The 27,462-nt window shown below is 53.4% G+C and overlaps 1 protein-coding gene across 1 annotated transcript in view; it reads right to left on the bottom strand.

Annotated features, from left to right (window-relative positions):
• Positions 1–27,462, bottom strand: part of ELL (elongation factor for RNA polymerase II) — a 67,177-nt gene that overhangs the window by 9,723 nt on the left and 29,992 nt on the right. Inside the window, exons 2-6 of the mRNA XM_032465229.1 lie at positions 16,544–16,591; positions 9,680–9,801; positions 9,124–9,287; positions 6,709–6,983; positions 3,073–3,197 (exon numbers count right to left, since the gene is read on the bottom strand). Coding sequence (XP_032321120.1) covers positions 3,073–3,197; positions 6,709–6,983; positions 9,124–9,287; positions 9,680–9,801; positions 16,544–16,591 — 734 coding nt within the window. The remainder of the gene's footprint in view (positions 1–3,072; positions 3,198–6,708; positions 6,984–9,123; positions 9,288–9,679; positions 9,802–16,543; positions 16,592–27,462) is intronic.

The following is a 27,462-nucleotide window of genomic DNA, read 5'->3' as shown; positions in this document are numbered from 1 at the left end:
AACAATCCAATTGTCTACTAACAGATAAATGAATGAACAAAACGTGGTACACCCACACACAACAGAACACTACCCGGCCATGAGAAGGAATGAAGCTCTGACAAGTGCTACAACATGGATGAAACTTGGAAGCATAGTATCGAATGAAAAAAGCCAGACACAGAAGGTCACATAGTGCGTGATCCTATTTATATGAAATGTCCAAAACAGGCAAATCCATCGAGACAGGAAGCAGATTAGTCATTGCCAGAGGCTAGGAGAGGGGGATGGGGAGTGATGGCTAATGCGGGGTTTCATTTCTGGGTGAATGCTTTAGAACTAGATAGAGGTGGTGGCTGCACCCTGGGAACTAGAAATAATTGCAAAAGAAGAGATGGATGGGAGAAGCTGAAGAAATCTCCCAAAAGTAGAAGGAAAAAAAAAACAACAATGGGGAAGACAATGGTGAACAGTGTCGGAGCACGGCCCCCAAGGGCAGAACCAGAGGAAGCGGGAGGGAGGACAGTGAGGCCTTTTCATGACCACACCCGAGACGGGAAGATGAGGTGAGTTTCAGACTGCAAGGGCTGCCGCGCCCGCCCAAGAGCACCGGCCAGGCTGTCCTGTGACCACTCAGATGCGCACAGAGCCAAGAAGGGACTTCCCCAGGGCCAGGCCTTCAAAGTGGAGGGAAAGTTCCTTCCGATCTATAAGTCCAGACTTGGCCAACTGCCAATTCAGTGTCACTGCCAGGTGTGAAGATCTGGCAACTGAACCTCCCAAAGCCCTCTCCTCAGAGAGACACTCCAAAGAGCTGTCATCTGTTCAGCACCAGGGCAGAATTACAGACCCAGGAACAAAAGGACCTTTGAGGGAGGGGGGCAGCTCCAGGTGGAACCTGCAGGACTCTTGGACCCTTGAAAGTGACAACAGGCCATGGGACAACCGGGGGGAGCTTGGGGTTGGACATGAAGGACAGAGAATGCTGGGTAGAGAAAGTAATAATGCAGCCAAGCAGGTTATAACTCCAGGGAAAGCAAGACATGTGTGAGATGGACTGAGGCTTGGACTATAGAGGCCATGCCCTAGGGAAGCTGAGGCCGGGACTCGGCCAATCGGGGGCACTGATTACAGGGCTAGGTGGGATGTGAGGCCTCATCCTGTACTGGGACGTCCATGGACTCCGCCTGGGACAACCAGGCTGGAACAGCTACAGACATGGAGACTCGAAGCACAGAGGAAGCATCCAAATAAACAGCCGAGACGCTGAGGTGGGTTTGTGCAGAGCAAAGCCAAGGGGGCTCACGCAGACCCTGGAAGCATGAGTGTGCTTAACTCAGGTATGAGTTCAGATGGAGGAAAAGGACACACTGTAGCCCATGGGGTGACACTGGTCCTCATGCTCTGCCTCTAACAACAGAAACACCCCAAGGTCCTGTTTTTCCTTACTGCCACGTGGCCATGGCTTCAAGAACTGCGATCAATGGGGCTTTCTTCAGAGAGGGAGTAACCTAAACAAGAAAAAAAGCCATACAGTCAGGTGCTTAGGGTAAACCAGGTGGTTGTGGGCATCCGCGGTGTTGACCCTGACCTCTGCCTACCAGTCAGTTCAAGCTACCCAGGGCAACAGGTGCTGTCAGCGTCCTGCGTGGCTTCCGGCAAGGCCGTTCCCCAGCCCACGCAGACAGACAAGAGCGCTTAGATGGCCCAGACCAAAAACTGCAGGAGGAAACACGGGCCTGGAACTGCACTGAGCACCAGAGTACGCATCCCCGGGGACCTCCCATCTGACACCCTGCAAGACTCAGCCCAGGTGCTGTTTCCTACAGGCCACACGCACACAGGCTGCTTGCTCTCGGCCACGCCCCTGCCCAGGAGCTCAGGGAGGCCAAGGCCCTAGGGGGCACCTAGTGGGAGGCTCTGAAAGAAGGAAAGCGGGGAGCAGCCTCACAGTGCCCCACCACATGTCCCTCAGCACCTCAAAAGCACTCATGTAGGCCTAGTCTACTACTTAATACTAGACCCTCTGCCAAAAAAAATGTGACAAATGGAAACACCTGTAGGAGGTGGCCGTGCCTACCCGGAATGTGTTCTGCTGGGGCCACAAAGGACCCCCAGAGAGGGGACTTGGGAGAGAGGGAAGCGTCTCCTGCCGAGGCTATCTCCTCTCAGCCTCCCTGAGCACACAGAGATGTCCAGACAGCCAGAGCAGTGACCCTGAGACAGCAGGTGAGGACCCTGCAGGGCCAAAGAGGAACTCAGGATTCACCTAGGGTGGCCCCAACTCGGCTCTGCTTTCCAGATGCAATTACTGCTTCAAACAGCTAAACTTAAAAACACCACCACCACCACTTCACAAATAGCTCCAAGTCCCTGAGAAATCACTTAAGGGCTAATTAGCGTGTCAAGCTGCTCTGAACGGCGCTTCACAGCCCATGCTCCCAAGCCAGGAATCAACTGAGAAGGAAATCATTAACTGCCTGCCTGAGCCGGGGGCCTACTTAACCACTTCTCCCCAGAGCCACCGTGGCCACTCCTGACCTCGGGCCCCAATTAATCTGAGAGGGGACGTGTTTAATTAATGCTGCTTAATCATGTCTACAGGGAGTTTTGTTTTGCTGTTTCTCCCTGTTTCACGTTCTTGAGAGGTTCTTTTTAAGAAGGGGACCACCTGCAGCAGAGCTTCTGAGGATGCTCAGGTTTTAGAAAGCAGCTTGATAGAAAGGGGGCAGCAGGAATGGTTGCTCCACTGAGGCCTTCTGTCCGGGCATTTTGGTGCTCAAGATGGTGACTCGTGGGGGTCAGAGGTGTAGCTCAGTGGTAGAGTGCACGCTTAGCATGCATGAGGTCATAAGGTCCTGGGTTCAATCCCCAGTACCTCCATTAAACTTTTAAACAAACAAAAAAAAGATGGTGACTCATGCCCTCCAAGCAGGAGGCTGTGGTGGGGCACTCAGGTGGGCTCCACAAAGAGTCTCTACAGACCCCTGCAGGCCCCAAGGACCAGGTGAGGCCACCCCAGCATCCTCAGAACAAGATGTGCCCCAGGCCCAGGGGGTGGGGACCCGCCCAGAAATGGGGAGGCAGCATTACCGGATGAGCAACCGCTTCAGCAACTGCTGGTCCCCCTCTGAGTAGCCAGGCCAGTCCTTCTGCACATCCTTGTACACACAGTCCTTCAGTGTGCACGTGCCATCCTTGGCATTCACATTAGCCACCTGCAAGACAGAGCCAGCATCACCTTGTGTGAAGCCCAAAAGAGATGTTCTTGAAAGCATCTGATGGGGGGCGGGGTGCTGAGACAGACAGATGTGATGGGAAACAGGGCACCTCCCTGCCCAGTTCCCGTGCATGCCGGGTCCAAGTGCAGCAGGTCCAGATGCACATGTCTTACACCTGCTGGAAGCCTGGCTGGCTCCAAACAATGGGGCTGCCACCTACACTCCCAAGACTTCATCGCCGGCCCATCCCTCTGCTGTGGACTAACACACCCACACATCAACACTCCTACCATGAAAGTGGAATGATGCCTTTTTGTCCTCCCAAAATCCATGTTAAATCTTAACCTCCTTAATCTAACGTGATGGTATTAGGAAGTGGGGCCTTTGGGAGGTGATCAGGTCATGAGGGTGGGGCCATCATGATGGGATTAGTGTCTTTATAGAAGAGGCTCCAGAGAGTTCTCTCACCCCTTCTACCCTGTGAGGACACAGTGAGAAGGTCTATGAACCAGGAAGCAGGCTCTCACCAGACACCCAAACTGCCAGCAACTTCATCTTGGACTTTCCAGACTCCAAAGCTGTGACCAGTAAGTGTCTGTGGTGTGTAAGCTACCAGGTCTACAGCAGCCCAAATGGACAACGCCACCCCCTCTTGGACTTGCAGCTCCTGCAGCAGAGCCAGCCAAGACTGGGAGTGCTGGGTGAAGCGTGCTTCCAGGGGCCAGCCTGAGCTCACCCTTCCTGCAACCAGCAAACCCTGCTGCTGGTTAACAAAAGCTTGCCTCCAAGACCCTTTGCAGAGGATTTAAAACATTTGCCTTAAGGTGCTTGATGGAGTTCAGGTTCCTGACCCGAAATGGGCACTTCCCTGAGTGTCTTTCAGGGCACCCTAGTCCCCAGAGCTTGTGGGTGTAGCTGTGCGGCTGGCATGGCAGCTGCGGTTTTCACTATTACTGGGCCTACACGGACTTCACGTCACAGAGGTTTCCACAAGGAGCATTTTTTAATGGTTGAGTAATATTCCACCAAATGGCTGCACTATGATTTACTCGTTTCTCCTTTGCTGGACACTGACGCCCTTTCCCGTTTCTCTGTAGTATAAACAGATGTCACTTGTGCAGGTTTTTCCATGCTGGCGATGGTTTTCTTCGGCCAGCTTCCCAGAAGCGGGATTAATGGGTCAAAGGCTCTGAACATTTTTATGGCTCTTGATACTTTTTGCTAAAATACTCTCCAGAACAGCCACCCACCAGTCAACACTCCCACCATGAAGGTGAAACGCCTTAAATCTTTCCTTTGGATTTTCACAGAAGGAAGAGAGAAGGGGCCTTTGAGCAGCGCGGCTCCATCAGAGTCCCCAGTCACTTGAGGGTGCTGGGAGTGAGCATCCTGGGAGAGGTGCAGCCTGCGGTACCCTGGTACCTTCCCACCCCCAAGCTGGCCGGCCCTGCCATCCCCCACAATCGTTGGGGAGAACGAGTTGGGGAGTAAACACAGAAGCACTAGGCAGATGGAGCCATTTAGGAGAAATCAGAGACTCTGCCCCAAGACACCAGATGGGCTGCCCCCTAGAAGCTGCCAAACCCAAGTCAACCACAGAAGCCAGAGCCCAGCACGGTGCCTCTCTGGTCCCAGGAAAGGGTCAGGAGCAACGAGAATATCCCAGGAGTTAAAAATGAGGCAAGTGCCCCAGGCAGAACCAAGTCAGCACCACCAGACTCCCGTCTCCAGAGAACGGAGCCCAGCATCCCTGCCACATCTGAGGGCTGCTCAGTGGATAAATCTCAGGTATAACCAAGTGCTCAGTCAACTAAGGTTCACACTCCACATCTGAGGGAATCATATGCTTCTTTATCCCAGGCACATGAAGAACAAGAGAGGAGGGCAGGAGCGAGGGCATTTCTAAAAACCCTACACTAGGGGCTGAGGCCCGGCTGGATAGCAATGCAGGTTACACACAGCCAAGGGCAGGCATGGCTCCCACCCTTGTCTTCAGTCCCGGCTCATGTCCAATGACTCTGTCAGGCCCCTCGCAGCCCTGCCTCAGTCATCCTGTGCTGCAGGAGGAGGCTCTAGGTGGCCCCCAGCCCAGGGAAAGGGCCTTCCATGTGCTTCTCCCGAATGCCCAAGGACAAGGACAGCACATGTGACTTTTCCAAGGAAACGAGCACCCTGGGAATGTAGTTTCTGGTTCTGGAGCTGTCTGGATGCTTTGGCAAGCCCCTTTGCCAAAGAAAATTTCTGGGCTACAGAGCCATGTATCTATCTTCTAATAGGCCCTGGGCCAACTCCTAAGCTTGAAGGAGAAACACTGCTGCTCAGTCCTTGCCAGCACGACCTCCACATGAGGGACAGTGGCTTAGGAGGCCAAATCCACACAGAGGCACCCAGGGAGTAGACAATGGAGCCCCCAACGGCAATGTGAGGCTCAGCCCTCAGGACACAGGAGGATTCTCTGTAGGTGGGGGATGAGGAAGGCACCTGCTCTGTGGATAGGGCTGGGGCTGGGCAGCAGTCCAGACCTGCATCAGGCTCAGAGTGCAGCTCTGTCCTTCCTGCAGGGGAGACTCACAGAGGCGGCTTTTCCCTCTTCACCCCTGCCCTGTGCCCCAAACTCTCTAGGGGGGTAGGTAATGGGTAACCTGAGGACCCCAGTCAGAGCACAGGGAAACAAGAGCCACACTGACATCCTAACAGACGTGCTGTGGGGTCACACCAGTCTTGGACTGCACTGGGGGTGGGGAAGAGGAGCACCAAGAGGCCTGCTGAAGAACCTGGTAAGTTGGAAGTTCATCCTCAGACATGGCTACTGATGGTCATGCCATGCACTTTCTGCAACAGGAGGCACCATCTGTGTGCCCAGAGTATCTCAGGTGGGGAGCAGGAGGGCATGGCCTGGGCCACACTGCCTCCTCAGGATGCTGGCGGGACCATCTGCTACCAGCTGTGTGATCCTCACAGCAGCGCTCTAAGGCAGCCCATCCCTACTTCAAGGCCAAGCAGCTTTCACATGGCCCAGGAGATGTGGTAAAGCCAGGGTGAGCCACTCACCTTCCCAGGGGCCCACCTTCCCCGGGGTCCTCAAGCTGTCTCCTCCAGGGTAGGGTATCAAGAAGGCAGCGGGAGCCACCGCTCTTACTCCAAAGCCCTGGCTAACAGCAGGCTCCACCTGTTGGCGTTCCCGCCCACTTAGCCCTTGACCCCAAGAGAGGTGCTGTAGTCACGTTCCAGCTGCATACAGAAGCCTGAGGGTCTGGACTCGAAGCCCCTGGCACGAAGCCACAACTGGTGAGCAACAGGAGGCCCCCTGACTGTGAAGCCCAAGCTCTTGCTAACTCACACTTGTAGGTTCCCCAGGCTTTATTGGATTCTAAAAACTTTGTGCATTGAAGTCTTGGATCCCCACGCTCTGCCTGCTGCCTGTGTGTCAGCAGTTGGTGAGGAGGACCCTAGACAGTGAACGCCATGCTCCCATCCCAGCCTGGCCCGACCCCAGGCAAGCACGCACCTGCTGGAGGAGGCCATCCAACGCGTCCTTGTCCGCCTGCACCAGGCCGTCCTTCTGCAGCCTCAGTAGCAGCTCAGCCTTCCGATAGGGCCTCAGCGCCAGGAGGTGCAGAACCCGGTCACGAAAGGGCCTCTGAGATACCCCACCGCCTCCACTAATGCTGCTGACACCGGTCTTCTTGATGGCACTTGCCAAGTTGATAGGGGTTGCCCGCTTCCGGGAGGGCACAGCATCCACTGCCCCTGGGGCTGGTTTCCGAAATTGAACCTTCTTGCCTGCAATAAAACCAGGGCGTTAGGGATTGGAGGATGTGAAGGGGTGGTCGCCATGTCCCACTCACTGCCTGAGGCTGACGACAAGTTCCCCAGCGAGCATATGGATGCCTGTAGATGGTGGATGGCTGACAGCCTCAAGCTCTCACCAAGTCCAAGGGGAAGGCAATTTGAGCCTCATCCAGCCCGGCCCACATAGTGGGGACCTTGGGCAGCTGAGAGTGCCACCTGCTAACCACACACAGCTCAATGGGCACTTGCAGGGGCCCCAGTCTCAGAAGTGGGAGCTATAGGAAACAAGTGTGTTTAGAGCCTAATGACTTCACCATGGGCAGCTTAAATCCTGGGGACCCAAAACACCTGACCCCTACAGGAAGAGGGGGCTGATGTTAAAAAGGGAGTCCGCAGAACCGCCAGACATAAACACCTTCAGAGTCTGCATTTCACAGCACTACACTGGTCCCATGGGATCGCCAGTTCTCTTTTGTGAAAGAGGAGGGGTGAGTAAAGGTGTCAGAGCCGCCTGGGCATCTGCCCTGGAGACCCCACGATGGCAGCAGCTCCCAGCTGTGGCCCTGCCAAGCACTCTCCGGACAGACGTGGCTCTGCTTGGAGCCTAGGGGGCAGCAGGGTAAAGCGAAGATGTATGAGACACTCCTCCACAGAGCCTCCAGTACGGCTTTCCAGTGAGGGGCGCGTCCATTCGTAAGTCATTAATTCCACCATGGACAGCATCCTTGCCAGCACAGGAACGAGGATGGCTGAGAAAAGTCAGCGCACATCTTGAATCCTTGGGCCAGAAAGCTCTCCAAGATGACTTTCCTTTTGCACTTATCCCTCAAATCTGATTTGTTAAATTAACACAGGAAGAAGTGCTTTTAGAATCCTCAGGGCCAGACTTCGTCCCCAGAGAAGCCAGGTGATGGCCAACGTGGGGTGAGGGAGAGGCCTGACACAGCCGGGATGGGGACATCTGCAGCTCCAGAGGCCAGGACGAGTGTTTCCACTGGAACGTAAACCATTGCAAAAACCTTCATTGTGCCCAAAGTGGCTGGGTACAATTTTTTACCACAGTAAAAAATTCTGGACCAAGCTATTGGCTGAAAGAACCAGAAATTTATTAAAATGTGTACAAATGTCCACATTTCCATCCTGAGGCAAGAGCAGGCAGTTGAAGCCCTTTTAGACCCTGGCTGGCACCTGTTGGGCAGCTTATAGCCCAGGCTCCCCGGGCACTCATGGTCTTGCCCACCAGGGCCCAGTGCTGACAGGCAGGACGGACTCCTGCTCCAGCATCTGGGGTTTAACTCAGAGCCAAACCCACTGCCAAGCAAGGGAAATCGCATGCTCTCTGAAGCAATATGAAATGTTCTTGCCTTTTCTTAAAGAAGAAAAAACCCCCAAAGCCATCAAGGGTCTTTGCTGTAAGCCGTTTCACGCCTCCCTCAGGCCCTTCTTGCCTGGCAATGACTTCCAATGACTCTTTAACTCCGTCTGGGTCCAGGAGGTAGGAAGACTGCAGCAGGATGATGAAATTTTCTAAATAAACAGTACTTTTCTCCCTACTTGGAATGTCGGGGTCTCAACTTCGCCAAAGCTATTTCCAAGCTGATGCTGGGCTGCCAGAGCCTTGCAGGCATCAACACGTTTCCTTCCTGGTGGTGACCCTAGGGTCCTTTGCTGGCCCCAACACAGCAGCAGGCAGCCCACTGTGGACTGCATCTCACCATGTGCACCTTGTCCAGGCCACGTCAGCCTTGGGAAGGAGACGTCTGGGCAGGTGAGGGCAGTGGTGGCAGCCGAAGGACAGACCAAAGCCCTGCCTTTGTGTAGGCTGAGTCTCCATGACAGACAGAAGCCCCTGAGGCTGCGGCCTGGGAGAAGGGCCCTAGGAACTGGAATCCCAGGAGTTCTAGGGCCCCTTAGACCACCTTGGGGTTCTGAAGGCAGCAGACACCACCCAGGAAGGATCTTGCTTCCTGTCCCAACACTGACCCAGCTCATCCTGCCTGCAGCCACACCTCTGTCAACCCATCACTCCAGCTCCTAGTGGGGATGGGCCCTGAGTCTCTCTTGCTCCCCCAACAGCTGCCCAGCAGGCACAAACCCTGCACAGGTGGAGCCCCTGGCCCCTGATCCTCACCCAGGTAACGGCCTCCAGCCTTGATGACGATGGCGCCTCGACTCCGTGTCTCCTCCTCAGCCTGTGCCAGGCTCTGCCGTGCTTTCTGGTAGGAGTCGTCGGTGGCACACACTGTGATTTTGTCCTGGATGCTGCCCAGGCAGTCCAAGTGGACATCCCCATGGCTGCAAGACAAGGGGCCAGAAGCCGAGATTAACACCTGGGACGACTGGGAGAGATGGTCTCAGGGCCTGCACCACCCCCATCCCCAGCCAGGAAATAGTCCCTAGTGCTGACTTGAGTAACAGGGTTTCTTCAGGGCACATCTTGACCCGAAAGGAACAAGGGGGCCAGGGTCCCTGGGCAGGAGGTGGCATGCCAGGATCTGTGCCTATGCCCTGGAAACACTGAAAGGAGCCAAGGCAACTCATCTGATGGGGGGGAAGAGGGGCACTGGGGCTGGAGATGGTGGGTGAACATGTGCACAGCAGGCTAGGGTAGGGGGACACCACGGCAGAAGAAGGGGAAGGCGGGTCTGTCCATCAGGTGACCTGGGGCAGCTAGGGCAAGGCCTCACCTGGAGACGTACTGCTGGATGCAGTCGAAGCTGCCCTGGGGGCTGTCACGGCCGATGTTGGAGAGGTAGAAGGAGAATGTCCGTGCCTCCGTGGGGCAGTCAGGCTGGGGGATGGAGATGTGCTGCATGGAGAGTGTGGGATGTTACCAGTAGGTCCACAGCACAGAGGGGACCAAATGGTGGGCCAGCACAGGACCTGGCCCATCCCTGCAGCATGTTCCTTTGAAACGCACTTTTGTTTCCCTGACAGTGACAAGACTAGCAGCTTGTCCATGTCACCCACCCTCAGGCAACGCTCAGGGTCCTTGGTTCCCATGCAAGCGCAGGGGGAGGGGGTGGTGGGCCTGTGTCTGGTTTCTAAGCAGCGATGGCATCACAGTCTGAGGAGCACAGAGCACTCAGCACACACCCAGAGGCAGGGACCTCATCCCGATCTGGGCAGTGACTCAGTTTCCCCACCAGACAGGGCAGATCTAGTCTGGGACAACTGTGTAGGTGAGATGAGAGAAGACAGGTGTCAGCAGTAGGCAGGCCATGCTGAGCGGTTGAGATACCCTGACCCACACTCCTGCTGAGCAACGCCCTCTCCACCTCCTCCATGCTGGACACAGCCTCCACCTGGGTGTCTGTGAACAAGGCAGGCACAGGCCCTAAGGGGCTCACAGATGGGCAGGACTTGCCTCCAATAAACTGTGACATAGGATGCGTGTATCATGATTTTCGTGACCCTGACTTCAGACAGCGCTGCTCCAGCCTAGCTAGGCAAAGCCACAGCCCCCGTGGGAGAACAGAAAGATGACCTGGCTGGCAGACAGACATACATCACTAGTCCTGGACAAGGTGCAGGGCTCAGTGCAGGCAGGACACCCAGAGGCCACTTTACTCCAGGCCGACCCTCTGCCCCCTGCCCACACTGGGTGAGTGAACCACACGGGGTGAGCAGTTGCTGAAAAACACAAATAGGAAAATGTCACACTCTGGCTGCCAGGCCAAGTGGGCACAGGAAGGGCCTCCAGAACCCCGTCACCAGAGGTGACCCATCATAAAGTAATCCCTGGGCTTGAACACAGGAGTTCATCACAGCTAGACTGACACATAAGGTGGGGGTGGTTAACAAGCAGGGGCAGCACTGGGACAGGGGTGGGCAGCAGGCTTCATTCAGGCCTTGCTCCCAGGCTGCCGCACCACCTCAGCACACTGAGCACATTTCCTCTTTGATGATGTGAGGACACTAACACACCTCATCAGTGGTGGACAGAGTGTGGCTCAGGGCTGAAACCGCCCCAACGCCCCATGCCCAGCTGTCACATGTGAATGCAGGCAGCTCTGCCTATCTGAGCCTCGTCTGTGAGACCAAGGATGCAGCAGCTTGGGTCACAGGGAGGGATGATACTCCCATTCCCCGACCCTCAGGGACCCACGAGAGAAGCTGAGGGAGCACCTCGCCCAGGGTTAGCTCAAAATGCCGCATGACACCCTCAAAGCACAGCCAGTCCCTGCTCCAAGGAGAGGCCCGCGACGTGAACAGTGAGAGCCAAGGCGTTGCCGAGCAGCTCCCAGGCATAGCTGCTTAGGGCAGGAAAAGCCCAGCCTTGGGGAGGCAGACAATCTGCACCAGCTGTCCTGGGACTGCAGATGACCTTGGGCTGATAACCATCCCTGTCCTCCACCTCCCTACCCCAGGCTGAATGCTGCCCATGAGAAAGGTCGCCCCAATGGCCCAGCCCCACTCAGCCACAGGGTCTGTCCAGCACTCCCTCCTGACCCTCAGGCTGTTCCTGCAGGGCAAGTGCCCTCATCCGTGCTGATGCAGCTGGGGGCAGCGCCCGCCCATGACACATGCCCAGTGGCAGGTGAGGCCAGCAGGGTGGCAATGCCAGGCTGGCCCTGGCCAGCAGTGCAGGCTCTAATCTCAACACAAACAGATTTTTTGATTAAGGTCAAAAAGGGATGGAGCAGCTCACACTCAGCATCTAAAAAGTCAAATCCTGACTATCTGCTATGACTTACCTCGGGCAGGAAAACACACACACAAACACAATCCACAGCCTCTGCTGGAGCCCTGTGGCTGGGGATGGCTCTGGACAGTTAAGCTCAGTCCTGCCCACAGGTGGCATCTCCTGGTCCAGCACTAGTAGCCACCCCGTGCTATCTGCACATTTCTTTACAGATGTAACTTTTGTTCTCCATCAGAGAAGTAACTGGAAACCCAGCACTCAGATGCTTCTGAGGGTCACAGTAGGGGATGCATCCACAGTCAGGTGCACACTGACACAGTCGCCTAGAATGCGACAGGAAGCCTGTGCACCACAAAGTCAGCAAAATCAAAAGGCGCTGCCAACGTAGCTAAACCCCAGCATGGGAGGCTTTTCCTCCATCTACCTTAATCCTTTCCCTAATCAAGTCCTGCCTCTGGCGGAGACCCATCCTCCCTAGGTGGCATTTTTTCCATCTCAGTCTGCTCAGAGGGCACTGGCTGCCAAGACTGCCACAGCCCCCACTGGGCTGTTGTCCCCAGGACAAAAGAAGAGGGCATGGCCTGAGTTCTGACACAACGGTGCTCCTCTCTGGGCAAGGGTGCGGCGACCCTTCACTGCGATCCTTTTACCCCGTGAGGACGTTTTCCACATGGGCATGTCTGGCCACTTTCAGAATCTTGGAGGGGTCATGGCACAGAGCCCAGAGGACAGTTTGTGCAGCTACTGGGGCCCCAGGATGGTGCAGGGGATGGGGGGCTTGCTTGGAGCCTGGTATGGCAGGTTCTCGCAGCCCCAGCCCCTCCCCAGGTCCATGGCACCACCACTCACGGAATCCTCTTGTTAACAGGCTGTTTTGCTGCTGGTTAATGACGCTGGTTAATGGCTACCAGTCACTGGAAACCAGCAGGAAAACCAGCCCGCTGGGCATGGACAGCCCAGGAACGCGCTGCTTTCTCTGTGACAGCAGAGGGCTCGGCATATGTTCCAAAACATGGCCTGAAACACAGCCCCTACTCGGCAGTACATGTGCCTTCTGGACCAAGTCTTGGCTGCCCCATGTGCCCTCAGCTGGCCTGAAAGTGGCAGGTTTGGGTGTGCCTGATGTCAGCATCAACTCCTAGTTACAGGAAGGCAGAGGGAGCTGCCATCAACTGAAGCATGTGCCTGTGTGCACAGATGCACAGACGGACCTGGAGCAGCAAACAGGCTTGTCCCATCCGGGATGGTGATGAGCACTGGAGGGGCCGACATCTGCCTCTGAGGCCTGATGCCCAAGAGGGGGTGTTGGTTCTGCTACGAGTGGGTCAGTTCTAGGGCCAGAGCTCTTAAATCAACCCCCTTTGAAATCTGTCCCAAGTTGGCCTGCAGCCCTCCCCCAGATCTGTGCTGCAGGTGGGAGCTTTGATTAGACAAATCAAGTCCCAGATTGGGGTGAAACGGGGGGGAAGCACTAGATATTGCATTCAGATAAAAACAAGACAATACAGGCACACACAGGAACCAAACTCCAAACAGCCAGGCTCTCTGGCCAGAGAGGTTTTCAGAACATTTGTTTCATTTTCTTTGTTATTTCTATTTCCCAGGGAACCCTCAGAATAACATATACTTGAGGTAAAGAGTTACTGCTGAATGGCTGAACATGACTTCCCAGAGCAAAGCAGCCTCTTCTGCCCACTGGGAGGCCCTCACTTACTCAACTCCAAACCCGGGGTGCTTTCTAAGCACCTACTTCCTTTCCAGGAGCTGCTCTGGAAGAGACTGCACAACCCCGGCCTGCCTGCCACATTCCGGGCTTTCCAAATTGCCCCTGTGACACAGCAACAAGCACCCCTGTGGCTCAATCTTATGTGTGCCCCTAATGACTCCTACAGAGGTGGTTCCTAGATCACAGACAGATGCCAGTCAAGGCCTTTGACAAGTGCCACCCAACCTCGTTCTAAAAACTGCAGGTTGGGCTCCTGCTGAAGCAAATGGAAATGCTGAGACCCTGAACAGCCTTGGATGCCAACTCTCTTTTTTTATCAACTAAAGATGCTGGGGTAGGGCCGGCCAGGTGGGGGTTTCTTTTCCCCTCTGAAGGCTGACGCTTCACCAGCTGTCAGGGGTTAACAACTCAGAAGTGACCCCTGATGGCGGAGGGGCCCATGTCAGCCAGCTCAGTATCTATGAGAGGGCAGGGAACACAAACGCACACATGTACACGGCAAACGAAACACAGGTGAGGCTTTGCTCCACAGACGACACCCTTGAGGCTGGACATGCTACAGGTGGGGGCAGGCTCTCCAGGGAACCTGGCAAATGCCATGCAGTCACTCCAGGGCACCAGCCAACACCAGGGCCCAGCTGCACACCACCAAGGCCCAGCCCTCATGGCACTCACAGCACAGGTGGGGAGGTGGCTGGGCCGAATGCGGCGCCCACCCAGGAGCTGAGCGACACGGAGATCCTACGCCAGCTGTACTGAGCTCCCATCAGATGGGGAGGCACGCCCAGGAACTAAGTGAGCACCTTCTGGACTACAGAGAGGGGACTGGTTCTCCTAAGGCCATGCTAACCCACACAACCCTTGAGGGGGACGGCCCATCTCCTGAGCGGGGAGGCCAAAGGACAGAGGGAGATGAACTGGCCAAGGTCCTCGAGCCAAGGAGCATACAAATAGAGTCTCAATCTTCAGTCGGTCAGCTTCAGGAGCCTCTGGGAAGTGGGTCCCTGCCATCCTACATGGAGTCCAGAACATCAAATCAGCCCAAGCACCACGAATGCTAAATGAGCCTTGGCCCAGCCCCACTGCACCAGTCTCCTGCTTCCCTGTCTGCCCTATTTCACTGGCCTCCTGCTCTATTCCCACTTGTAGGCGGAGTGCACAGACCAAAACACCCTTCCTCACTTCTCGGGAACACACAGGCCAAGCTGTGGGCACACAGCAGAGCAACTAGGAGAAGTGGGAGTGGAGAGCAAGGCGCCCTGCCTCCTCCCCAATACGGACCTGAGTGACTGTGCAGACGTGGCCTGGCCAGGACAGCGTCTGTGGTACACCTGGAACCAGGCCAGGCCTCTCATATCTGGCAGGGAGGCAGGGTCACGTTCCATCAATGTCCAGGAGGAGAAGGACAAGGTCCAAAGGTCCTAAGGGGCAAACTTAGCCCATGATCCTTCACAGCAAGCTCGCCACATGGCCCCCTCCAGTCCTCACACAGGTTGATACAGGGAATTGCCTCTTAGTGGAGACTCACAGCCTGGCTTGCCTGGAGCTGCAGCACAGGGCCTCCACACCCTCAGAACTTTTTAGGAACTCCATTACATATGAGAACGCTCTGAAGGAAAAATGTAGGCAAAACTCTAAAACTAAGATGTTGGGACCCCTAACTTCAATGGATGTGGCTCTCAGGTTTTACACAGGAATTTGAGTGACACAGGGTATAGCCCTGGAAAACCTCACGGTGCTTCTGTGACGTCTTGCTGACCAGAAAGCATCGCTCACTGGGTAAATGAACGCACTGGCTTCCCCATCTTCCCATGACTGCTGAGGGCATGGTGTGATCATGGGCCACAAGAGGGCACCACTGGGCCAGCCTGACAGCAAAGCCAGGCCAGCCCCGCCTCCAACACTGACTTCCAAACCGAGGGGGAAATGTGTCAGGGAAGATAAGCTGGAGGCTGCAAAGGGTGACCACAAGAAGACCCTGATGGAGCCAGTGAAAGTGCAGATGCCCTAAAGGAGGCACCAGGGGGTGGGGGTCTGGGGCCTTTAAGGGCATCTCACTGACCTTGACTGGTCGTGGTGTCATGGTCTGCTCATGTGTCCACCTGGCCAGACCACACCCCTTGTGACTCTATGAACTCTATTCTGAGAGGCACTCTGCAGATGCGGTAACATCCACAACCAGCTGATTTTAAGTAAACAAGATAACCCTCGATGGTCTCAGTGGGCCTCGTCCAATCAGCTAAAGGCCTTTAGAAGGAAACAGGCTTCCCTGAGGAGGAAGAAGCTCACCAATGGGCTTGGATGCCGGCTCCTGCCTGCCCTATGGATTTCAGACTCATTAGCCCCACAACTGCATAAGCCAATGTCTTGCAATAAATCTCTTAGTATCAATGTATCTGTGCACACAGACATGTATCTCCTAGAGGCTCTGTGTCTCTGGAGTGTCCTGGCTGGAATGAAACCCACAGATCTCCCTGGTTCTTTAAGGAGCCAGCAGGCTGTCAGGTGGAAACTGACTTAGACATATGAGACAACTCCTTAAAAAAAAAAAAAAAAGACTTGCAATAAAGACTAGAAGGAAAAACTAAAGTGTTCCAAAGCACCTTTGGTGGGTGGAGGACACAGGAGTCCTTAGACTTGGGGGGCAATGACTGTGGACAACCTGCCCTTTTGTTTATTCTCCAATTTTTTTGCAAGATGATCATTTAGAATGAAGTACCTTTCAGGAAAAAAATGAGAGTGCTGAGTTCCTATACCCCTCTGGCCTAGTACCAAAAGCCAAACACCCATGGTCCTGGGTCCACTGATGGAGACAAGTGCCCCACCCTGCGGAGGCCACAGCTCCAGCCCACCTTGGGTTCTGAGGACACCATTTCGAATCAGCACAGAGATCAGGTCAGAACAGGGGTTTGGCGGCTACAGGAAGCAAGTGGGAGACTCAGGGGCTGCTGGAAAGGAAAGCTGCCTTCAGCAACAGATGGCCTGTTTGGTGTGGCCCCGGCCATGGGACCGACCTGGAGACAACTGGAGGCAGACTTTGGCTCAGAACAGGGCCTGGCCTGGCACAGAGGTGGATGGGGCTAATACACTGCTTCCAGCCTGCTGCTGTGCCCAGGGACACAGGGCAGGGAGCACACCAGTTCCAGAATTCTAAACATGATTAAGACAAGAAAGACTTACCCCTTGACTTCCTTGAAATCGGATTGAAGGTCTCAGAGAAACAGAATCCTGCAAAAAAGCAAGATGGGAAATGTCAGTAAAGCTATCTGGAAATGCAAAGACTCACTTCCCAGTCATACAAGGAGCAGGATAAAGACTGTCTTCAGAAGGGGTGAGAAAAAAACACATATATGTTGAAAATTACAGAGAGGTCACTGGACCAGGGTTTTGAAGGATCAACAGGAGTTCCTCAGATGGCACAGGGGCCAGGGCTGGAGGTACACAAGAGGCAAGAATGAAGACACAACAACGGGCAGCTCCTCACCCTTCTCCCCAAACCAACACCAGCCCAGGCTGTCCTGCCTCAGAGACAACCTCTCGGGAACAGAACTGGGATGGATGAGCACCACTGGCTGTGAAACAGGCTGATGGGGTGACACTCCCTCCACCAACACCTTGGCAGGATAGAGCCCAATGCCTGCTCAGCTCTCCCACCACAGCTTCAGAGCAGCTTGCCACTGCACTTGGGGTGGCGGAATTTCCAAATGTCACAAGAAAAAATACATTAAAAAACTCAAAATAAGTTAAGCTTTAGCTATTCGGAGATCAGCCTTCTGGTGGAATTTTAGAAAGAACATGGATCCAGATGGAGGGTTGCACCTCTCTTTCTCATCTATCTTGGGGCCCTGAGTACCCACCTTCTGTGTAGCAGACATCACCCCACAGCGTGGTGCTAGTTTGTCACCACAAACCCCTCCTCCAGCTCCCAAACCCACATGGCTCAAACCCACCTCTGCACCTGTTATCTTCCCCAGTTTCCTTCACCCAGCAGCCGAGGTCTTGGGCTCTCCCACCTCCATCAGAGTCCACCTCTTGGGCCACCGCCCCAGCCCCAGCCTGAGTGAGGGGAGGCTCTCCTACATGGTCCACATATGCCTCTCTCAGTGTCTGGAGTGGGTACCTATCTGTTCCCCACAAAGAACGTCAGGTCCCACCGCAGGCCCTCGCTGGGTGGGGTAGCTTCATACACACGGAGAGAACCAACCAATGGGCAGGCTGGCCTCTCAGTGCCCATGGCTCCATCAGCCACTGGGCCGAGGGATGCAGGCGTGTGAGGGAGACAGGGCTCAGTCAGCTTGGACCATGTGGGTCACATGCTCACCCCACTTCATTTACCAGGAGCCCCCTGCCTTTTACCAAGAATCTCCAAGGACTCTGCCATCTAGAGCAGACCTGAGAGGTCACACTGAGCTCCAGCACTTACCTCCATGGGATCTGACAACCCAGAAACCACCCCACACTTCCAAAGCACATCACCCTTCACGACCAGCTGGGCAGACACGGGATGCCCTCCAATCCCTTGTGCTGCTCCAGGACTTGGAACCAGCCCTTGCAGGCAAGGGCCACTGTGCTGCTGAGACAGGGGCCAGGCTCCCATGAAAGCAGGATCAGGATGACCTGCCCCACCACCACAAGGAGACCACTGCCTGGGCTGCTTTCAGAGAATAACAGGAGCAGCATCCATGGGGGCTCCGCCTAGCTGGGCCTTTGGAGATGCAACATTTAAGTCACCTCTGCTTGGAACTGAGTTAATGACAGAGATTAAAACGAAGACCTGCAGATGGCCAATGAGCATGTGAGAAGCTACCACTCATCAGTGAGGTACAGAACGCGCAGGGTGATACCACAAACCTATCGGAAAAGCTAAAGGAAAAAAGACAACAGCCCAGAGCCGCCGTACCTTGCTGGTGGGAGCATACAAGGTGCAGCCTCTGTAGAAAAGAGTGTGGCAGTTTCTTAAAAGGCTAAACACAGAGTTACCACATGACCCAGCAATTCTACTCTTAGGGATATACCCAAGAGAAATGGAAATACATGTCTGCACAAAAACTTATACATAAATGTGCAGAGAAGAATTATTCTTACTATCCAAAAAGTAGCAACAGCCCAAACGTCCATCAGAAAAAAAGCAACAGAATATTACCCAGAAATAAAAAAGGACAAACTCCTGCTGGACACAACATGCACAAACTTCAAAGCCGTCAGCTCAGTGAAAGTAGCCCAACATATGACACCAAGCGTTGTATGATTCCATCTATATAAATTTCCAGAAAACGCAAAACTAAAGACAGATCAGTGAGTGCCTGGGAATGGGGAGTGGCTGCAAACAGGCTGGAGGAAACTGCTTGGGTGGAATATTAACACAGACTATATACCTAAGACAGGTAAGTTCTATGGGCTGTAAACGTCACCTGCAGAATGCCCTGCCCTCAGGCGCAGAAGGGTCTTTCTCTGAAGCCTCCCGTGGACTTTGAGCACCATCACCTGAACATACGGAGAACTCCGGAACCAGCAGGGGAGAGACTCCCACCTGTTAACTATGTTCAGTGCAAGGTGATGTAAAGTGGCTGGAAGGGAAACCGAAGACAAGTACACAGCAAAGACAATGCTGAGGCAAAGCCACCCTGCCCGGCATCAGCATAGGGCAGCCAGCATCCTACCAGTTCGCAGGTGTTTACTGTGAAGCAGATACATTTCATCTGAATGACCCACAGTGCTTTCAGCCCTGTCACCTCTTAGAACCTACTGGAACAAAGTTGGCTGCAGGATAACTCACCGGCTCTCTCCCTTCCCTGAGTCAGGTTCTGAGTGAGACAGGCAGGCTGAGGGGAACCTTGAGTGCTGTGGGCCCCTCTGGAAACCCTGATGCATGGGTAGGTCACATCGACAGAAGTGGCTCTCAGCACCTGGGGACATGGCCCCACTTCCTTCCTCTGCTGTTGAACAAGGCAGGGCAGGACCACCTGGGCTTCTTTCTGCTCTGACCAGCAAGCTGTGGTGGGCGCCAATGGGGACCCTCACTTGGGGGTTGCCGGGTGTCCACTGGGTGCATTCAGGACACAAGCCCCACCCATCAGAGGCCTGCGCCTGACTCTGGTGGGTGGCCAGTGGGTTGGTGGGAGGAGTGGCTGCGGGGCTGTCTGTAGCAGCAGCACTGCGTGCCGGGCAGCACAGGAAGGCCTGCTTGTCTGATGCTGGCTGTCCACAAAGGCTCTAGGGAAACTTGGGCAGGGCAGCCTCAAGGCCCCAGGCCAGCAACTTCTAAACTCCTGCAGGCAGCGCACATCGAAAGCCAAACATCCAGAATCCCCGGGAAAGAGCACACCTGCATTTCCCTTGATAGCTTCCATGGTTGATGAAGGCTCGGGACCCAGAGCCATCCTGAGGAGGATGGAGGGGACACCACGGGACCAGGGAACACAGCATCTAGGAACACACCATGCAGGCCATGGGCTGAGAGCTTCATCTTAGGCTTATTATCGCTAAACTCCACCACAAGCCTCAAGTATCACAGAGGATCAAGTGACTCACCCAAACCCACAAGGAGCCAGGATTTAACCCCACCTGTCACCTCAAAGGTGCAGGTTCTCTGCTCTGGGTGGTACACACACTGGTAGCCTCCTTTCTCTGAGCCCTTCAGGGACTTGTAGGCTGACCCCAGGAGGACACAGCCAGATCTGCTGCAGTCACCTCCAGCCTTCTGTCTGGAGATTTTGATGTTCAGGCCGGTGATTCATGTCCCCCACTCCACTTAGAAGGGGCTGGCCTTGCCACCACTGGAAGGCCACCCGAGCCAAGGCTAGATGGATGGAAAGGTGAATGGACAGATAGACAGCTGTCCCATAGAATCCTCTTGGTTCCTTCACAAGCAAGTGCCTACATCAGGGCCAGACAGACTACCTGGAACCAGACAAGTGCTCACTGGCGACAACTAGGGTGCTGGACAAAACACTCAACAATGCTTTCAAAGTGAATGCAGGCAGCACTGGTCAGAGATGCCTGAAAGAACGGATAATGGCCAAGGGAGCCTCTGACTGCCTGGATCACTGCCTGGAGGAACCTCTGGACCCTGGGCCGGGGAGGCTGAAGGAACTGGTCATGTGGGCAGAAGCCCATGAAGGTAGGGGCAGTGCAGAGGGACTGCTCCTGGGGCCTGCACAGAACCTCAAGCTGCTGCCCAGGAAGACTCTAGGACTCTCCCCAAGGTGGGGCCCCAAGTCCAGGAACATGGGCTGGAAGATGCCATACGCAGCCAGCCCAGAGGCATCCTTTCTGTACCCCACTCAACAGTGGAGCTAAACTAGTCCTCAGGTAAAGGCTTCTCTTCTATTCCCCTTAATAAGAAATCTCAAAAATAAGCTTCTGATCCACTGTTAACCAAACTGCCTGCCAGCAGCCAGCAGAACTAACATGCTTCAAGAAGAGACAACAAAATCCAGCACACAATCCCATGGAATCTACAACACTCAGCATACAAAACCCCAAACCTCCAGACATGTGAAAGATGCAGGAAAATGTGACCCTTAACCCAGGAGAAAAATCAGTCAATGGAAACAAACTCAGAAAGGACAGACATGATGGAATTACCAGACAAAGGATCCACTTTAGAGCAACTATTCTAAATATTTAAAGCAACTATTTAAAATATTCAAGGGCTTAAAGGGAAACTTGAACTGATGAGAAGAGGAATATGTAGTAACAAAGGAGAGCCACATGGAACTTCTTAAGCTGCGAAATGAAGTATCTGGATGAAAAACTCACTGGGCAGGATTAAAATTAGACACTGTGGAAGAAAAGATCAGTGAATCTGATGACAAGCCTTGGTGAAATGTGGACGAGTACTAAGAAATCCAATACATGTATAATTGGAATCCCAAAGAAATAATGTCCCCAAATTCCTAAATGTGATGAATACTATAAATCCACAGATCTAAGAAGCTCCAGCAGGAAACAAAGAACCACGCTGGAGCACAATGTAAGCAAATCAGTGCAGCTGCTGATTGAGGCACCACAAACCGAGAAGCAAAGATAAGACTCAAGAGGCCAAGTGTTAGAAACAAGATCAGAGATCATGGAAGGACATCTTTAAAATATTGAGGAAAGAACACTGTCAACCTAGGATTTCACATTCAGTGAAAAGAGAAGGTGACAAAGACTTGTTCAAAGGCTGAGAGAATCTGTTAGTAACAGATCTGTATTACATGGAAGGTTCTAGAAGTTCCTTAGGAGGGAAAGTAACACGAGATGGACAGGTAGATCTGCATAAAGGACGAAGAGCAACGAGTTAAGGTGAACATGTATGAATATGAAACCTTTTTCTCATTATGTTTCTCTAAAAGATAACTGACAGTTTAAGGCATAAATAACAATAATGAAACACAGGGTTTGGATGTGCAGCACTAAATGGGTGGCAGCTAGGTGCAAGGATGAGGAGAGGGAGAGGGGAGCAGACTGTCCTAGGGTCTCAACACCGTCTGACCCACCGCAGGAGGTTAACTGGGAGGGCGTGGCCTTCTAGTGCCAGAGCTGACCCTGACCTCCCCACACCTCAGCTCTAAGGGCATGGAACAGATAGACATTTGCCTGCTGGATGTGATGAATGTGCATCCCTGTCCTGGTTGGACTGTACTCGGGGGACACTTTCTGAGCCCCGAGGGTCCCAGGCCATGCCTCACAGAACACGGCATGCAGAGTGAGACAGCGGGACACAGGACACCACGTAGCCGTGACTGCACATGAAAAGGAATAAGTAAGGGGCACAGTGCGAGTGGTGAGGCACATGAAGCAGAGACCTGAGCTGGACTGCAGGCAGCGAGGACTGCCCTCTAGACCCACCTGGCCTGGCCTGGCCCCCGGCAACTGGGGTGCCCTGGCAGTGCGTGGGCTCACCATGCACACGGTCCTTCTCTGCCTTCTGGCTGGCTGCTCCCTGCAGGGGCTGTCTGCTCACAGGGTCAGGGATACACCACTTGTTAGGGGTACCCCGCCACCCTGTTACCTCGTCTACCTGTCTGGGGACCAGGAGGGCCTAATAGATCAGCGAGGGCACTGTCCACTTCTCTGTATCCTTGGTGGCTTTTGGGTCGGTCCCCAACTGTGACTAGCAAGTCACCGGGTAATGTAACTTCCCAGGACGCTCCCCAGGCACAACACAACTCTCCATGCTCGTCACACTTGGTACTTGTGTGGGCTACACTTCAGGCAGGCAACATCACACACGATGTGCTTAGTCTCCTCAGACCCTCTTGAGGGCTCGTGTTGCTCACAATGCAGGCTCACAGGGCACCCCTTCCTCCGAGGCCAAGCTGCGCAGGGCAGTGCCTCCTGAGCTGCAGGCACCAACCCCACGCTGGCCCTGTCAGGCCCCTGCGTAGCAGAATGGCATCTCCTGTTAGCGGTGCACTGAAGATGAGACCAGGAGCCTCTTGAGACAAGTGTCACTGCTGGTGCCGTGCTTTAGCTGAGAGCCCAGGGCTGAGCTGGGAGGCCTGGCAGAGGTGGGCAGCAGGGAGGCCTCAAACAGAGCCGGGCCTGGGCGTCCACGCCCTGCAGTCACTCGGCCCCCAGGTAGCCCCTCAACAGGAGGACATAACTTGGATGAGGAAATCCGTGTAATGAAGATGTTGATATCTGTAAGAAAAAAATGGGGCGGGCACAGGACAGATGCGGTCAGGGGAACAGGCGTTCCTGAGGGAGAAGGAGTGAACACTGGCCTGAGACCCGTCTTCCCTAAGATGGGATGAGGACAAGGAGGAACCTCGCAGTGGCTGAAATCCCCTTATCTCTCCCCATAGAGAAGAGCACAGTCGAGGATGAAACAACAGGAAGTGGCTTATGAAATCCACCTCTAGGTCTAGCAACCAGTTTATAGGAAGTGCAGTGGGTAAGGCATCGAGTTACACTTGTGGTTCTCAACTGGGTGATTCTGCCTCAGAGGACACTGGCGATGTCCGGACACATTTTTGGATGTTGTGGCTTGGTCGCCAGGGGTGGAGGCCAGGGACTCTGCCCAACACACCACGGTGCACAGGATGGTCCCACCACAGAGTGACGCCAGAGGAGCCAAGGCCGAGAAGCCCTGAGCTAAACGCTGCCGGGCAGAAAGCAATGAGGACAATAATTGTCAGAGCAGAAAGTGGGAAATTCCACAGGACCAATGAACTGGTTTCTTCAACAGATGAATGGCTCAAGGGGAAGACGAGCGGAGTGCTATAAATGACCACAGACTTGACATGAATGTCGCGCATGGCTCTGTGTGGCCGTCACTGGTCCTACTCACAGTGAGGAACCTGCAGAGACAGCCAGCAAGGGGGCTGGGGCCGGGTCTTGAGCACTCTCACGGAGCTGCACAGAGGCTACGTCTAAAAAACACAAGTCTGCATCTGCTAACATTCAACACAGTCATTGAAAAAGCCTCGGGTGAAATGAAAAGATAGCTGGGGTTGTTCTAAAAATGCTCCAGCAAAACCAAGCAAACAAAAACGGGGATGACGGGGGCACAAGGAAGAGTGGAGGCAAGACGGGTCAAAGCTCACAGGGTGAGACTGAGTGACAGAAAGGGGACAATCGTTACTCTCATCTCTGTCCCATCCACCCATGAACATTCCCATGTGAAAGGTTTAAAATAAAATGTGGACAAGTACAAGACACCCCTAACCCTGGGCACACAGATGGACAGGGGGTGAGGATGGTGAGCGCAGAGCCGGTGCATCATCTGGGGAGAGGGATGGAGCCAGGAGAGGTGGAAGGACCACTGAGAATAGGGCAGACCTGGACACAGACCCGGGATGCCTGCCACTAGCTGAGCCTGGGGAGCATCCTAAAGTGCCCACTGTGTACAGTATTATCTGCGCCTGGGCAGCACGCTCCCTGTGGCCTGAAACCCCCATAACGCAGAGGTGCCTGTGGAAAATGACAGAAGGGAAGGCTTCTGTTCCTCCGTAAAGAGTTTGTCTTTCTGATTCTACAAAGCATAAATGAAGCCTATGAGCCGATCTTGCAGAGCTGGGATCCATCCTCTCCAGAGCAGTGTGTGGCCAGCAAAGGGAGAGGTTAAGTCCTGAGAAAAGGCCTGGCTGCCGACCTCCTGGCAACTGTCCCCCAATTTCCAGTAAAGCACAGACGATTGGGAAACGCCTTTCAGGAATTCTCCTTGCAACTTCCTGGCAGGTTCCAAGTGGGATGCTGAGGCCGTGGAGAGTTTAGACAGTTTCTGGGACCATGAGGGGCGATTTCTGTGAACCACAGGCAGGGAGAAAGGCCTAGGCCACAACCCCAGATTAGTTTAGTGGGCATGGCCAGCCCAGGGCTGAGCTGGGAAACCCAGGCAGACACACAGAGGTTCTACACTTACTTGATGAGGTCACAGCAGAGCAAGGGCGTGGCGGGCCAGCAGCCCCTCCCCTTGGCCAGGAGGAGGATGGCAGCACTATTCATTATTATGTGAAGGGACACGTAAAGGCCATGAGCCAGGTGTAAATGAGGACCCACGTGGTGGCCAGCACAGCAAGTATTTCTATCTAAAGCTGTGGACGTGCACAGAAAGCTTAGGGAAAAATTTTAAATAAATCTTGAGGATTAGAAAAACAGATACAAATCAGCTAAAACTGGCCCTGACACCTTTCTTGTTTGCTCTTCTTGGGTTAGCAAATTAACACAGCTAGAGCTAGACAGGTCACCCTCCTTTCTGCTGGAATTCCCACGTGCCTGCCTGTACTCCAATTTTCCCCTCAACCCTAGGGATTTCCAATCTGTGTTCTGTCCCCACAGATGCACCTTTTCTCAAAGGTCACATAAATGGAATCATACTGTTTGTTAGTTTCCTGTCTCTGTGCAACAAATCACCACAAACTTGGTAGCTTAAAACAACAGAAATGTATCCTCTGGGTCCTGGAGCCCAGAAGTCTGCAATCAGTATCTTTAGGCCGAAAATCAAGCTGTTGGCAGGGCTGTGCTCCCTCTGGAGGCTCTTGGGGAGGACCATTCCTTGCCTCTTCCAGCTTCTGGGAGCTCCAGGTGTTCCTTGGCTTGTGGCCACATCACTCCAACCTCTGCCTCCGTAGTCACATCGCCTTCTCTTCTTCTGTCTGTGTTAAATCTCTCTCTGCCTCTCTCCTATAAGGTCACTTGTGATCACTTTTAGGGCCCATCCAGATAATCCAGGATAATTCCATATCAACTTCCTTAACTTAATCCCATTTGCAAAGTCCTTTTCTCCATATAAGGTCACATTCACAGGCTCCAGGGGTTAAGACCTGGACATGTATTGAGGGCCCCAATTCAGATGATCACATAATACTTAGCATAATGTCTTTGAGATTCATCCATGTTGCTGTCACCAAAGTTCATTCCTTTTTACTGCTGAGTTATTAAACCACCATACTATATAATCTGCTCAACCATTTGCAGACTGAAGGACACTGGGGTCATTTCCAGTGAAAGCGAATGAATCAACTGCTATAAACATTCACATGCAGGTTTTTGTGTGGACATGAGTTTTCATTTCTGATAAACTCCCAGGAGTAAGACTGCTGGGTCCTACAGTAAATGTATGCTTCACTTCACGAGAAACAGCCAGACTGTATTCCAGAGTGGCTGCACAATTTTGCATTTCCACCAACAATGAAGGAGAGTTCTAGCTGCTCCCCATCCATGTCAGGATTTAGTGTTGTCAGGTTTTTTATTTTAGCCATTCTCATAGGCGTGAAGTGGTATCTCATGATTTCAACTTGCATTTCCCTAATGACTAATGACGTGAAGAATCTTCTCATGGACTAATCTGCCATCCTTATATATTTGGGGTGAAGTTATACAAATTTTGGATGTATTTTTAAAAACTGGGTCATCTTCTTAATACTGTGTTTTGAGAGTTCTTCATATATTCCAAATACAAGAACTTTATCAGATGAGTTTTGCAAAGATTCTCTCCCAGTCCATGGCTTGTCTTTTCATTCTCTTAACAGCATCCTTCAAAAAGTAGTTCTTAATTCTGGTGAGGTGGAACATCAATTTTTTTTATCTTATGGGGCTTGCTCTTTGGTGTCACAGCTATCTCCCCCTATCTTTTTAAAAATAGTTCTATTTTATGAAAATCTCAATTCTTACCAACTTCCCTCTCCTCTCCCCAAAAAGAAGCTTTAGGAAACTGTCAAGTCCAGCATCAGCCCAACCCCTGTCCCAATGAAGGGTCTCTCAGATTCCTACATCTGCCTGCTCTCTGGACACGAATATGGACACTCCCTGGGTGTTGACCACCCAGATGCTGCAGGGTTTGCAGACATTGTCGGGTTCCAGCTTCACAACCCCTGTGGGGTGGGTAGGTAGTGTCCTCCTGGCCCCTGACACCTGCGCCTCACCCTGAGCTGCAGCACATGCTGCTTGACAGCTCACACACTGATAAAGCTAAAGTTGGGCCTGGGCTATGTGGAACCAAGACCACACCCCTGCTTAGTCCCCTGTGTCCCCTGTGTGTCAGCAGATATGACCACTCCAGGTGCCCAAAGCAGTACATCTACAGACGGGGCACTGGGCAAGTCAGAGGACAAGGGACATCAGTGTATAGGCAGAGAAAAAGGACTTGCAGGGCAGGGTCTGGCATGTGCTACGCTCAGATGGGGGGGGGGGGGGCATCTGAGCCCTGACTGGATGGGGGCTGTATGGACTTAACTGGGCACTGGCTCTCCATGGAAATCACAGTCAAATTGAACTTGTGTTCAAGATGACTTGTATTATTGAGGACAGCCAGCCTCTCATCACAAAATCCACTCCCATCTTCAACGACTCAGATATCAGGGTTCCCGTTGTTACAACTGAGAAAAAATGAGGTACAGAGATGGGACAAGGCTGCTGGAGGTCCCAGGGCAGGGCTTGGGACCCCACTCCACCAGCAGAACTGATCCCAACCTCACAGAAGGACCAGCCCTGGGGTCCCCACATAGCTCATGCTCGGTCACTGACCCATTAGATCATATACCAATTTCACAATTTATCCAAACTCTTTATGAAACGCACATGACCCCACGGTAATAGGATGAGATAAACATTTGCTAAACAATTCTTCACGTTAAAGTGCTTCTATTCTGCTGAGCTCTGTTCCATCC

The sequence above is a fragment of the Camelus ferus genome, chromosome 22 (assembly GCF_009834535.1).
Source record: "Camelus ferus isolate YT-003-E chromosome 22, BCGSAC_Cfer_1.0, whole genome shotgun sequence".
Taxonomy (NCBI): Eukaryota; Metazoa; Chordata; class Mammalia; order Artiodactyla; family Camelidae; genus Camelus; species Camelus ferus.
Note: the sequence above shows the minus strand (reverse complement) of the source record. Positions and strands in the feature narration are given on the sequence as shown.